The 14,075-nt window shown below is 32.5% G+C and overlaps 1 protein-coding gene across 1 annotated transcript; it reads right to left on the bottom strand.

The window, feature by feature from the left end:
* Positions 1–11,929: 11,929 nt before the first annotated feature.
* HELRODRAFT_176222 (hypothetical protein) lies at positions 11,930–13,508 on the bottom strand (the record flags this gene model as incomplete). Its single annotated transcript, XM_009023698.1, has 4 exons — positions 11,930–12,114; positions 12,456–12,597; positions 12,880–13,004; positions 13,367–13,508. The coding sequence occupies 4 exons, from the start codon at positions 13,506–13,508 to the stop codon at positions 11,930–11,932; spliced, it is 594 nt and encodes a 197-aa protein (XP_009021946.1).
* Between the last annotated feature and the right edge of the window lie 567 nt (positions 13,509–14,075).

Here is a 14,075-nt window from a genome sequence, read left to right as displayed (position 1 = left end):
GTTTTTAAAATGTTTCACGTGTTGATAGATATGTCTCGTTAAAAGCAGCGGGTTAATGCGTTTATTATTATTAATTAATTAATTAATTAATAACAGTGCATCACCAGCACCACCACGCATACCATCTCAGCATTTTAAATCATTAATTTTAATTGACGCCATGCTACCTTTAATTACTCCAATGGTGTAGGCAAGCCGATAAATGAATGAATGCCTTGTTGCACAATGCTCACGTACACACATACTCACGCACACACAATTACACGCATACATGCACGTACACACACACAGTTATACATGCGCGCACATACCTACGTATTTTTTTTAATTATTCGCTAAATGTCATTTTACTTTTTAAAACTCGTTAGTTGTTGTATAAATGTATCTGTATCTATTTATTAATTAGTGTTTGTATTAGCACCTGTGTGTGTGTGTGTGTGTGTGTGCGTGTGTGTGTGTGTGTGTTGTGCGTATGTGTTTGTGCGTCTGTGCTCTTGTAAGATTCACAGCTGACATACTAAAATGTACAATTGAATTAATTAATTTGAAATTGAATTTAGCGCCATCAGCGCATTTAGTTTATTTATCTCCAGGATAACGCAACCAGGAAGATGTGCTATGTACGTGCCTTTTGTACGTGTCTTTCTGTCTCTGTCTGTCTGTCTGTCTGTCTGTGTGTGTGCGTGTGTTGGCGTGTGTGTTTGGGTGCGTATGCAGTTACATTTAACTACATTTGCTTGTGTGTTGTGTTTGGCTCTTTGTCTCTATATTTTTCTGTTTTTCTCTATTCCTTCGTACATTCAGTCAGTCGGTCAATCATTTATTTATTCTTTCATTCATTCATTCATTCATTCATTCATTCATTCATTCATTTATTCTTCTTTTCATTCATTCTTTTACACATTAAGTATCCTGGGAAAAATAAATAATCAATTATCGCCGTGTCCAAATTTTTTGCAGTTGATTTTTATTTTTTATTTCAAGTTTTTTTTTTGTTCATTCATTCATTTATTTGTCGTATTTCATTCCTCCGAGGCATTTTGATATATGAACGGATAATAACGAGAAGATAACGCAATGATGATGACGACGACGACGATGATGATAATAATAATGTAATAATAGTTATAATAATAATAATGCTGATGATGATAATCATATGCGGCAAAATAATGGCCAGTCACGGCGTGTCATCTAGTGTTGTCGTGTCAGCGCTATATAAATAAAAATAATTTTTTAATTGTTGTAAACACATCTTTATATACACGCACGCACGCACTCACACACAACACACACACACACACATGCATGCATACACGCTCCTACACACATACATACACATATATACACACGTATATTTAATGTATGTTATGTCTATTTGATCAATAAGTTATTTTACAATGTTTATTTGCATATTGATGAAGTTTTTTTTACTATGTTTATTTTTCAATTAGTGTACTATATATACGCAAACACACACACACGCACACACACACGTACGTGCATACACACACAGGTACACACATACAAACACGTATATACTCAACCATTATGCTTTTCTAGTTTAACCTAATTTGTTTGTTATTTATGTTACTTATAAATTATGCCAGGAAATTTTAGTGAGTTGTTTATGTAGGTATGTATGTATGTATGTATGTGTGTGTGTTTGTTTGTTTGTTTGTTTGTATGTGTGCGTGTATTCGTTCGTTTGTATGTGTGTATAATATAATGTAATCTAATGTAATCTGATAATCCTTATCTAACTAAATAAATTTAAAATTCTGTTAAATGGTTCATAGAACATGAATGTAAAAGTAGTTGTTGTTGCGTCAGTAACTTTTGTAGTAGTAACGTTTTGTGTAGTGATAGTTGTCCTTGTGTCAACGACAGCAGCAGCTGTAGTAGCAGCAGCAGTAGTAGTAGTAGTAACAGTACTAGTAGTAGTAGTAATAGTACTATCACTCAATATTTCTGGCAGATATGATTCAATGGGAATTTAAAATAATAACACAATAACATTGCTTATATATGTTGCTGTTATTATTTATAACTATTATTAATTATTATTATTTATTATTATTATTTATTATTATTTATTATTTTGAATATTTATATTGATATTCATGAGAAAGTACTGCCCACTGCATGGGTAACTACTGTGAATATGTGTGTGTATGTACGTGTGTATAGAATGGTTCGTGTGTATGTGTGTATTTATGCTTTGTATGTATGCGGATGTGTGTGTGATTTGTGTGTGTGTGTGTGATTTATGTGTGTGTGTGTGATTTATTAATTTATAAAGGATGTAAGGTTAGGTAAGGTTTTTTTTTTAGATTTACGTTGGTTATGTTGGTAATGAATGGTAAATTTGATGGTAATTATGTTCACCATTGATAGTGAATGATGAGGATGATGATGAAGAAGATGATGATGACGATGATGAAGAAGATGATGATGATGAGGATGATGGTGACGATGACGACTGACGACGATGATTGATTGTAACAAGGAGGAAGCTAACATGATCCAGGTTACATCACGTCACACAGACACACACACAACACACACACGCACACACACACACACACACGCGCGCATATTAACATGTGTCACGAACTTGCAACAATGCCGTTATACGCTTTAGTACTACTGGCTGGAGCTTCTGTTTTTCTTTACATCCATATTCCTCCCACTAATACGTCGATACTCATTTACTCTTTCGTTTTCTCATTTTATTCGTTCTCTCTCTCTTTCTCTCTCTCTCTCTTTCTTTCTCTCTCTCTTTTTCTCTCTCTTTCTCTCTCACTCTCTTAATTAATTCATTCATTCGTTTGTTAATTTATTCATTGTGTTTCAACATTTTAATCATTTCCCACTTTCTACTCACTCGTTTTTTCGTTTGCCAGCTCATTAACTTATTTTTGCTCATTCGTTCATTCGTTCGTTTGTTTGTTCGTTCATTCGTTCATTCACTCAATCATTCATTCATTATTTCATTTATTTTTTTCTTTCTCTTCTTCCTCCTGCAATCACGTGGAGAATGTCTGTTTGTTGAGTTTGAACATGTCAGGCAGGCAGGCAGGCAGGCAGGCAACACTTTCGTTCGTTCGTTCGTTTGTTCATATCTCCGTCACTGCACTGCAGTGTCAGCTCTCTGCTTATTCTATTCTACTGATCGATGGCTATATAACTGACTGATTGGCTGGCTGGCTGGCTGACTGGTTGTTTAGTTGGCTGGCTGGCTGACTGGCTGGTTCGTTGGTTGGCTGACTGGCTGATTCGTTGGTTGGCTGATTGGCTATTTAGCTAATTGGTTGATTAGCTGGTTGATTGCATAAAGAAAGAGATTTTTAAATGCTTTCACAAATTGCGCACATAGAACTATATAGATCCTTGCAATATACATATACAACACACGTTATGCATTATATATTAAGTCCGTAAGTGCCTAAGAATGAAACTGTGCAACGTAAATTGCTGTCTGATTGAGCGCGCACAGATGCGTGTGTATCTCTCGCTATCTTTGATACTGAATACATTAGTGTGTGTGTGTGTGTTTGTATGTGCGTGCGTGTGTGTGTGTGTGTGTGTGTGTGTGTGTGGATATAATTATATGTGTTTATTTATATTTGCACATGTGTATTTTGGTATTTTGAGGGAATTCTCGTTCCAAAAGCGAAAGTACAACACATTTTTGTGGAAAGTCTCGTGCATTTGTATGCGAACGTGTACATTTGTATGCAATCATATACACCTATTTACACATTATGTATATTTTTTTCGTACGATGAGTGCACACTTGCGTAAAAGTAATGCGCACAGGTGTGCGACTGCCGTAGTTAGTGCACGCGTTTTATGAAGTTGTGGAAAAATTTGTTCGCGTGTTCGAATATTGCATGATTGTATTGTTTATCTTTTGTATGCAGGTATGCAAATATTTGTATGTCTACTTGCTCCATGTATATTTGCATGCATGTGTGTATGTGATAGATTTATGTGTGTGTGTGTGTGTATGTATGGTATGAATGTATGTACGTATATGCGTGTGCGTACATACACGCATGCGTACCTGTGCGTTCGCATAACCTATGCTGCATGCATTCCTGCCTTACTTATCTAATAATGATTGTACCAATTAATTTCTGGATTGGATACGCGTAACATTTTCTTTGGCGTTGGCATCTCTTGTTGGCCATGAAAACTATTTAAGCCAGTCTGGTTGAGACGTCGGTTGAATTGTGAGAGGGTGGTTGGAGTGAATTGAAGAGTTTAATGAATGCACGCACGCATGCATGCATGCACGAACGAACGAATGAACGCGTTGTTATTAGTAGATGGTTGGTTGTCATTGTTTTAATGAGACAGAGCAGAGGAGTGAAGCAGCGAGACAATGATGTTAAGGTGCTCGTGTGTGCGTGTTAGGTTGTCGGTGTACTCTGTTTTTTCTGTTGTTTTGTTCGTTCGTTTGTTCGTTTGTTTGTTTGTTTGTTTGCTACGGACAGATGAAGTTTGTACATTAAAATGGCTCAGCTAATTTTGTGCCTCCTCTTGTTCTTTGTTGTGTTGCAATGTGTGTTTGTGTTGTGTGTGTGTTGTGTGTGTTTGGGCGAGGTAAGTACGTGGTGCCTTGGTGTTGTCGTTGTTGTCTGGGATGGTTCCATTGTTTTGTTGTCAGAATTTGTTCTCTGTGTTGTTGTTGGTGATTGCGTTGTTGTTGGTGAAGATGGTGTTAAAAGATTTTGCCAGTAAAAAGCGTAGACTGCTGCTACTGGCGTGTTTTTTTAATGTTTTTTTAATGAAATTGCTGTATTTAATGTCTTAGTAATGCAATGGGTTCTGTCTGACTCAACGCTGAGTTATAAATAGTATTTTAATAACGTTTTGAAGCCGTTCTCCGCTTGTTCTTAACGATGTCGTTTATAACACTGTGATTAACTTCACCGTTACAATACAATTGATGTTATAACGTTGTTGTTGTAATGTTGTTGTTGTTGTTGTTACTTCGATGAGTAATTCTTAGTCTGAATGCTTCTAATTGCTCATTTATGTAATGCTATATCAGCCGCATTGCGGGTTTATTTCGACTCTGAACACGTTTCTGTGATTAACCAAAATTAATAATTAGACAAATTAATTAAGACGTTGTTTTTTGAGTGAGTGAGGAGTGAGTGAGTGAGTGAGACAGTTAATGAATGAATGAATGATTGAATAAACGAATGAATAAATAAAGGTTATTTTCATTTTGGGTAGCCACATATAGCATATAACTTACTCATAACTTGTCTAAAGAATTTTACACACTTCCTACACTAATATAATAGTTTGATAAATGCTAATTATGTTATTAATAATATATATATATATATATATATATATATAATAAATATATATAATAATATTAAGGTGCTCGTGTGTGCGTGTTAATATATATAATAAATATATATAATAAATAGTGCAATCTGTAAATCAATGTATATGAACTCCACCAATGAAGAAGAAGTAATGTACATTGTTCAAAACTTAAGCAACAAAAAAAGCACGTCAGATGATACTTTAAGTAACAATCTACTTAAAAAAATCATCCCAGAAATTGTCATCCCAATCACTCATATTTACAATCTTTCCATCGTCCAAGGAATATTTCCACAATGCTTCAAAACATCCAGAGTAGTTCCAATTCACAAAAAGGGGAGCAAATTAGAGACAAGTAATTATCGACCAATATCTCTACTTTCTCCACTTTCCAAAGTACTAGAAAAAATAATTTTTGTCAGAGTCACCTCATTTCTGTCCATAAATAAATTATTAAATGATAATCAATATGGCTACAGAGCACAGCATTCAACTGAGCAAGCTGTGCTGCAATTAGCACAAAATGTTATGAATAATCTTAACGAAAAGATACTGACTGTAGGTGTATTCATAGACCTCTCAAGGGCCTTTGACGTCATCAACCACGATATACTGATTAAAAAATTAAATTCACATGGAATAAGAGGAAAAGTAAGTGCATGGTTCAAAAGTTATTTAGAGAACAGAGACCAGTATGTGGCAATAAAAAGTCACTCCTCAACAAAACTTAACGTAAGATCAGGCGTGCCACAAGGATCAATTTTAGGTCCTCTTCTATTCATAATCTTCATGAACGATTTTCAACATGCAACTGATGCAAATCACCTTCTATATGCAGATGACACTAACATCTTCTTCCCAACTAAAGACCCATTGAAAGAAGTAGAATACATCAATAACAGTCTTCAAAATATATCAACCTGGTTTATCAAAAATAAATTAATCGTAAATTATTCTAAATGTAATTACATTATTTTTGGTCCGAAAATTTTAACAAATATTATACCTAACCTAGACATAAAAATGAACAATATTTCTATTCCTCGTTCAACCAGCACAAAATTCCTTGGAGTAACAATCAAGGACAATCTTTCTTGGGATATTCACATAGATACTATGTCTAAAAGAATATGCAAAACCCTAGGAGTTATAAGCAAAATTAAAAATAAATTAAATAAACCTACTCTAATTGACCTGTATTATTCGTTAATCTTTCCTCACCTCATCTACTGCAACGTAATTTGGGGAAACAGTCCTGACATTCATCTAAAACAGTTAACAAAATGCCAAAACCGATTCATCAGAATATTTAAAAATCTTCATCCTCATTGTCACACAAGTGAATATTATCTCGAGATGAAAATACTCAACATCAAAAACTTTTTCATCTACCACGTTGCAACATTCATTTTTAGATTTCTACGTCAGCAATTGCCGGCATTTTTTAGAAACTTTTTCACTTTTGGAACTTCCATTCAAGCAAGAACTACACGCCACACGCCACTTTTCTATGCTCCACCAGCCAGAATTAAAGTTCTCTGCATGAGTTTGAAACACACCGGCCCAGGAATATGGGAGACGATTCCACAAGAAATTAAAGATTGTAACAATTTGCATCTTTTTAAAAATAAACTGAAAAATTTTTTAATTACGAAAAGTTCTGTTTTTCAAGGATAATAATGTATATGTATATATATATGTATATAAGTGTGTACATATTTCATTAACATTGATACATTTTCTCCTATTGACAATTTTATTTTATCATTGAGAAGCTATTTTGAGCTGCACGGTGGCCGAGCCCACAAGAATTAATTTTCTTTTTTTGGTCTCCGAATCATTCATGCTTTTGTTTTGTTTGATTGAATAAAAGTGATTTGATTTGATATATATATATTGTACTATACCCAAGGTTTGTTTTATTTGTTTACGTATTTTTCTGTTGCGCTTCGGAGGGAATTTATTTTCTATATTTGCTATGACGTCATCATCTTATTATTTCATGATAATTGGTAATAGTAATTATTATTTTTATTAATTATTTTTTGATTGTTTATGATATTTATCTCGTTGGCATTTTAACCCAGCTTACATTTATTTTCATTTATTTATTTACTAATTATATGACGTCATCTATAATTACCTATTATATTTATTTACTGTTATTTAGTTTCTTTGGTTGTTTGGTTTCTCGTTTTGTTCTGCTTGTTTTAACTAGTTCAGACCCGACATCATGCTACCAGATTACTATTTCAGTATAAACTCGTTATTACTACAACTCTTACTGCTGCAGCTGCCACTACTACTACTACTACTGCTGCTGCTGCTGCCACAAAAACTATTACTATTATTTCTTATTTGTACTACTACTATTACTACTACTGCTGCTACATTAGTACTATTATGAAAATTATTGATGATATTATAATCATAATAATTAATTTGGAATTTTATAGAGGAATCTGAACAAAAAGCAGAAACAGAAAGAGTTGCTTCTAGCTAGCAACAATGGTCTTCATAATAAATTATGAGATTAGTCACATGTGCCTTGGTTCTAAAGGTTCTAAAATGTTCCATTGGTTCAGTTGGTACCCCTGGGTGAATGTTTAACATTCATCTATTTCGATTCTTTCTTTTGTTGGTAGGTAATTAACAATGAAGTTCTTTATTTTATTTTTTGTGCCCTTTCTTAAAGTTTTCTTGTCACGGTAAAACTAAAGAATTTATAACAATGGTTTCAAGCTGGGGAGATGGGCGAAACCTAGATGACATTGTTTTTGTTAAGAAATATGTTTAATTATTTTCAAATTATTTTTGTGAGATTATTATCTGTAATAATTAAAACTATATAAAAGTTATTTTTGTATGTAAAATTGTATAGAAAAATATTTAGTTCATGTAGTTTTTAATCAATATCTTCAAGATGTATTTATTTTTCATTCATTTATTTATGTTATATTTATTTATTTTTATTTATTCATGTTATATTTATTTATTTTTATTTGTTTATTTTTATTAATAAATAAAATGTAAAAAAAAATATATTTCTGCCAAATGCAAATTTGGCAGAAATGTATATGAGAGTAACATGAACCCCTATGTAATAATAACAACGAGTCCTTGTGCTGTCTTGTGCTGTACGGCTTGGAGCTCTTTATTTGTCACTATCATCATCATCAATCCTGTCGGCATGATCGTCGTCATCATCATTTCAATCATCGTCATTTGAATCACATGGCCAGCCATCATCACTTATTACATTTTTTTTATTCTTCGGCATGGTGTAGTTCTGGCGAAGTGGTCCTTAACACACTGCCTTAACACAGGCTGTGTGTTAGTGTGTGTGTATGTGTGTGTGTGTGTGTTTATAATGATGAACGATGATTATATTGAATGTTGTGCAATTTAAAGAATTTGCAAAACGCTCTAATTCTGATGTAACGAATGTCATAATTTATTGACCTTATTTTGTTTTTGTGTGCGTGTGTGTGTGTGCGTGCGTGCGCGTGTGTGGGTATGTGTACATTTTCTTCAGCATCATTATCACTATCATCATTGTTGTTATTATCTTTATCTATAATTGACAAGTTGGATTCATCATCAATGACCATCAATTTTCATCGGTATCATATTAATCATCATCATTCTTGTAATCACCATCATTATCATAATTATCGTTATCATCATCATCATCTCATCATCATCATCTTAGTTGTTATGGCATTTACTGTGTTTCTGTAGTTTCCTTTAGCTTTTGACATTGAGTATCATCTCTTTTCTCTCTGTTTCTCTCTCTCTCTTTTTCTGTTTTTCTCTCTCTCTCTCTCTCTCTCTCTCTCTCACACATACACAACACACATACATAGATATATAGACATCCATGTATACAAACTGTATTAGCCCATCGGTAATAATATAGCATAATAAAAAATGAAATACAATGGATGTTTTAGATGTGAATTCTTAATTGAATTCGATTTAACCAGCTTGCTAGCACGTATGCATATTTATTGTATAGTTGTGTGTGTGTGCGTGCGTGTGTGTGTGTGGTGTGTTTGTCTGTGTGTATCAAGTATTGTTGTGACTTTTACATTCACTCCTACACAATTTTGTCGTCGTTGTTTACTGTTTAGTTGTTTACAAATGCTCATTGAAATTGAAAAAATTTCCATAATTAAAAGTCTAGCTGTGTTAGTGTGAATTTCAATCATACCTTCTTGACTAGTAAGTCGCGAATAGGTTAAGAAATATGATGTCAGATTTAGGCATTGCAATGAATAGTTTAGTAGTTCTGTTTGAGTGGGCGGACATTATGGCCACTTGTGTATGGTTAGTTGACTGTCCTAAATGAATAAATTCAAAACTTAATTAGCGGCCAACTAATTAATTAATTAATTAATCAGTTAATCTATTAGCGAATCAAGCAATCAATCAATCAATGAAGAGCACCATCCCAACAGTCTGAATCGATTCAAATGAGTCCGCCAGCCAATTAATAATCAGTCAATTAGCAAATTGGTTATTTATTTCACATGAATTATGAATTAATATTTATTAGTCATTCAGTGAATCGATCAAATGAATAGTTTTCTAATTAATTAATTGATTAATTTATTGCTAATTAACGTTGCCATTGAATTAATTAATTAATTAATAATTATAGAAAATTACTAGATGTAATAATTGCAATCCAACAGCAGGCATTCACAGATTTCTTTGGAGAGCATAAACCATTGGAGTCAGCGATCTGGCAAGGGATCCTGTACACATTGAACTGTGTGGTTGCACTGGCTTGCCATATAAAGTTCAAGTAACGAGAGAGAAAGATAACCCAACTTCACACAACAGAAGAGCTGTATTAAGCTCTCAATGACAGTTTATGTATGAGTGTGTGTGTGTCTTTGTTTGTGTGTGCGTGTGCGTGTGTGTGTGTGTGTGTGTGGTTGTGTCTCATTTCGATGAAAACAATGTTGAATTATTATCATTGTCAAGTTTGCTTATCTCTTGTCCATTGGTGTTATCATAATCGTCATCATCATCATCGTCGTCGTCGTCATCATCATTCCGTTAAAAAGTTTATAAGTGTTAATAAAGATTATTGCCTAGTTGTTATCATTTAATATTACTATGGCGATGGCAATGGAGCTGTTTAATAATTGTTTAATCGTAACAGTAGTTGTAGTAGAAATAATAATAATATTAATAATAATAATTAGTGATTGGTATTTTTGTTAGCAATTTTTTTTGTTAAAATGCAATTTTTCAGGTTATTTTCTTTTAACTTAAACTCAGATCGTAATATAATGGTGATCCTTGCACCACCATCATTATCGATTATCATTCGCCCAACATTTTTTTAGTTCATCAATTTGTCTAAATGTTTTCACCCTAACCCTATCTGTCGAACGTTATGATTCTATATTATTGAATATAAAATTCTCTAGTCCAGTTTGGTTTAACATATACATGTGTGTGTGTATGTTTGTGTGGGTGTGTGCGTATGAGCTTGTACTTTGTGGGTAAACAGCCACAAATCTTTCTATATGGCTTCATGTCTAAACAGAAACAACAGTTTACCATAAAAATTTTCATGCTTCTTTTTTACAATTTTTATGGTCAATTTCATACAGTTTGACTGTATATTAGCAGGAACGTGGTAAAATTTAAATGGTTATATAACAGCACAGTAATATGACAATATAATAATAATGTTAATTGGTTGCTGGTTATTATGACAAAAGTAGTGTTTCATTTTATCTATGTCCTTAGATGCACATACATACGTACAAACAAACAAGCACATACATTGAACATACGTATATATACAACCACACATACACATATAAAGATACACACTTACACGTATGTACAGTACACCGCACGTACAAACACACATACAAAGATACACATACATACGTTTATATACAAAACAAGTTTTTGCTTAACTGACCGCCGACGTAATTCTCCATAGTAAATATTGTGCCTATAACTTAATATATTACAAGTACCTATACCTATTGGAACATTGTGTATATACCTATTACATTCATTTCATTGTAATTTAAATTTGACTGTCAAGATATTATTTAAATAGGCGCGAATTGAATTCTGTCACACTATACGTAGGCGTGTTCAGAAGTGCCGCGTAGATTAACGTCAATTATGGTTAATTGATTAATTAATATTCAATAAACTGTTTTTATTAATTTTTTTACTTTCTTTACTTTTATATAAATATTTTTTTTTCATTTATTTTTATGTCGAAATACAAATGAATTGACAAAAATAAAGCAAACATAGAATTGGGCGATTCTATTGTAGGAGGAACGAGGATGAACGATATCAACAGTAATCGTGAATACACCATGTATAATACAAATTTTTTCTCCAACAGTAATCAATATCCTAACAAGACCACTAGCGATAAAATTAACAACAGGATTACAAATATTAAAATAATAGTCATAACAAAAAAAATAAAACAATTCATTTTACAGCAGCAATAACAAATAACAACAAGTAATAACAGAGATACGACTGAAAAGACATGAAAAAAAACAAAAAAGAAAGTTCTAGATTATAATTCGGCTCTAGCTTTAGCGGCATCAGGGGCATATTTAGGTAGAAGTTGCTCAACGAGATTAATGTAGTCAGATTTTTCTGTGCATCCTTTGCAGTCCTCGCCCCAATCCAAGAGAATCTGTTTCAGTTCATTTACCTTCAACTTCTTGAAGTTAACTTTAGAAAAGTCGAATGTCTTCTCTGTAATTTCGAATGAATAAAATTTTAGTGAAGTTAACAGAAATGAATTGATGATTTGATTATCATATAAACTCAGTAACATGTAAAATATAAACATTTGTTTGGTGCAAATAATGTTAATAAGTTTTTGTTCAAAATGATCAATTTGTGAGCTGAACTGTTTCTCAACAATAAATAGATTCTTAGCTAATCTTCAAAGCTACAAAATTGCTGAAACCATTAGATTATTAAAAACTGATGAAAAGAGCATTGAAAAACTTTGTAACATTTTTTGGTGGCAACTAGAACCATAGATTTATAAATTGAGCTTTAACTATAAGAATCAAAACTTTTTGGCCCACCATATTTAAGATCACATATCTGGGCATCTTTCCTGTACAATTTCATGCAGACCTTGTCTGCAGGCATTGACCAGCTGATTGGTTTGGACATCTCTCCTAACATGCCAGTGGCTGACTCTTCCAACCCACCAACATAATAGCACTGTAGTAAAACAAGCATTATCATCAATGTTACAATTAATCACCAGTTAGCTGGGGTTTATTTTAAATTTATACACTGAAAGTTCTTGTTTAGTTAGCTAATGCCTAATTGGAATACTAAATTGAAGTTATGAACATGTTAATACCTTTAGATTTAGAAGAAATAAATATAATCAAACTCTTAAAATAAATCACACATAAACATGAAACTTTTTTCTTTTCTCTAAAGTTCAGTTTAGATTTAGAGACATATAAAAAAGATTCAAACAATAAACTTTCTTACAAATCGGTTGTCATCGTTTTTGGATTTCTTGCAGGATTTTCTAAATGCCTCCTCAACTTTCTTGTGATCACTTTTGGTACTTTCATCCAATGAATTGATGAACTTTGTCAAATGTTTGACACAAACTAAAATTTGATAAAACAAAAATAAAATATAATTTAAAAAAAGTTATTGTTAAAAACTAATTGACGAGTCATTTTTAAATAAAAATGAAAACTAAACCAAAAACATTGTTTTCAATTTAACTAAAACATTTAAATTAAATAAATGACATGTCGTGTTAGAATTGATTAAGTTTTTTAGTTAGTACTGAGTAAATTTATTTATAAATTTTAATCAAGATTAAATAAAATAAAATTATTTACAGTGTAACTTACAATCAAATTTATTTTATTGATTGAATTAAAATTTAAATCAGATAAAGAAAGAAACAAATACAATTGAAATAAATAAATAAATGACTGAATAGAATAATAAAGCAGTGAACCTTCGCAATTCTCTTCAGTGGCCTCGCTAATTTTTTTTGCTTCTGTGGTTTCTATAACCAGAAGCATGGAGAAGATGCCAAAGAGGCTGAACGTGAGAAACAGCCCCAGACGAGCGTTAGTGTTAATGTTCATCCCAGCCATTTTTTATTTTAAAAATTATAAAAGTGAAATATTGTACGTTTTCAAAACGAGGAATTATCTGGCCGACGAGGTAAGTTCTCGAAGTAACTTTGCAAGATAAACAATCAGTGAGGAGAGTTGGCGATTTTTCATTGGTTGTTATTTTGTCGTCATTTCCGTGGATAAACGCGGTTAAAAGCGAACTTTAGTTGTGATTGAATATTAAAATACAGTGATGCGCTTGAATTCCCAGTTAATTGAATGCTCTACGATCTTTCCGGTTCTACTTATTACCATACGTTGATAATATTCATTTACTAATTTTTATTTACGTCTCAATCATGTCGTGCTGGCCACTGAAACACCAAATTTTTAATCTTGCTCAATTCATTCTCGCTAAAATACAATACAACTTCAAATCTCATTCAAGGGTAATCAAATTTGAATAAATTTTCGTCCGGTGAAGTGACTTATACCATTTATTTCAATTCAAAATTCTTCTCCATTACACGTCTGTTCAGTAACGGAGACATTGCGAAAAATGGAATTTTAGTATAGGAATTGAGCTATAGCACTTAAATAATCGAA

Source organism: Helobdella robusta, assembly GCF_000326865.2.
Source record: "Helobdella robusta unplaced genomic scaffold HELROscaffold_37, whole genome shotgun sequence".
NCBI lineage: Eukaryota > Metazoa > Annelida > Clitellata > Rhynchobdellida > Glossiphoniidae > Helobdella > Helobdella robusta.
This window is presented reverse-complemented; position numbering and strand designations above follow the sequence as displayed.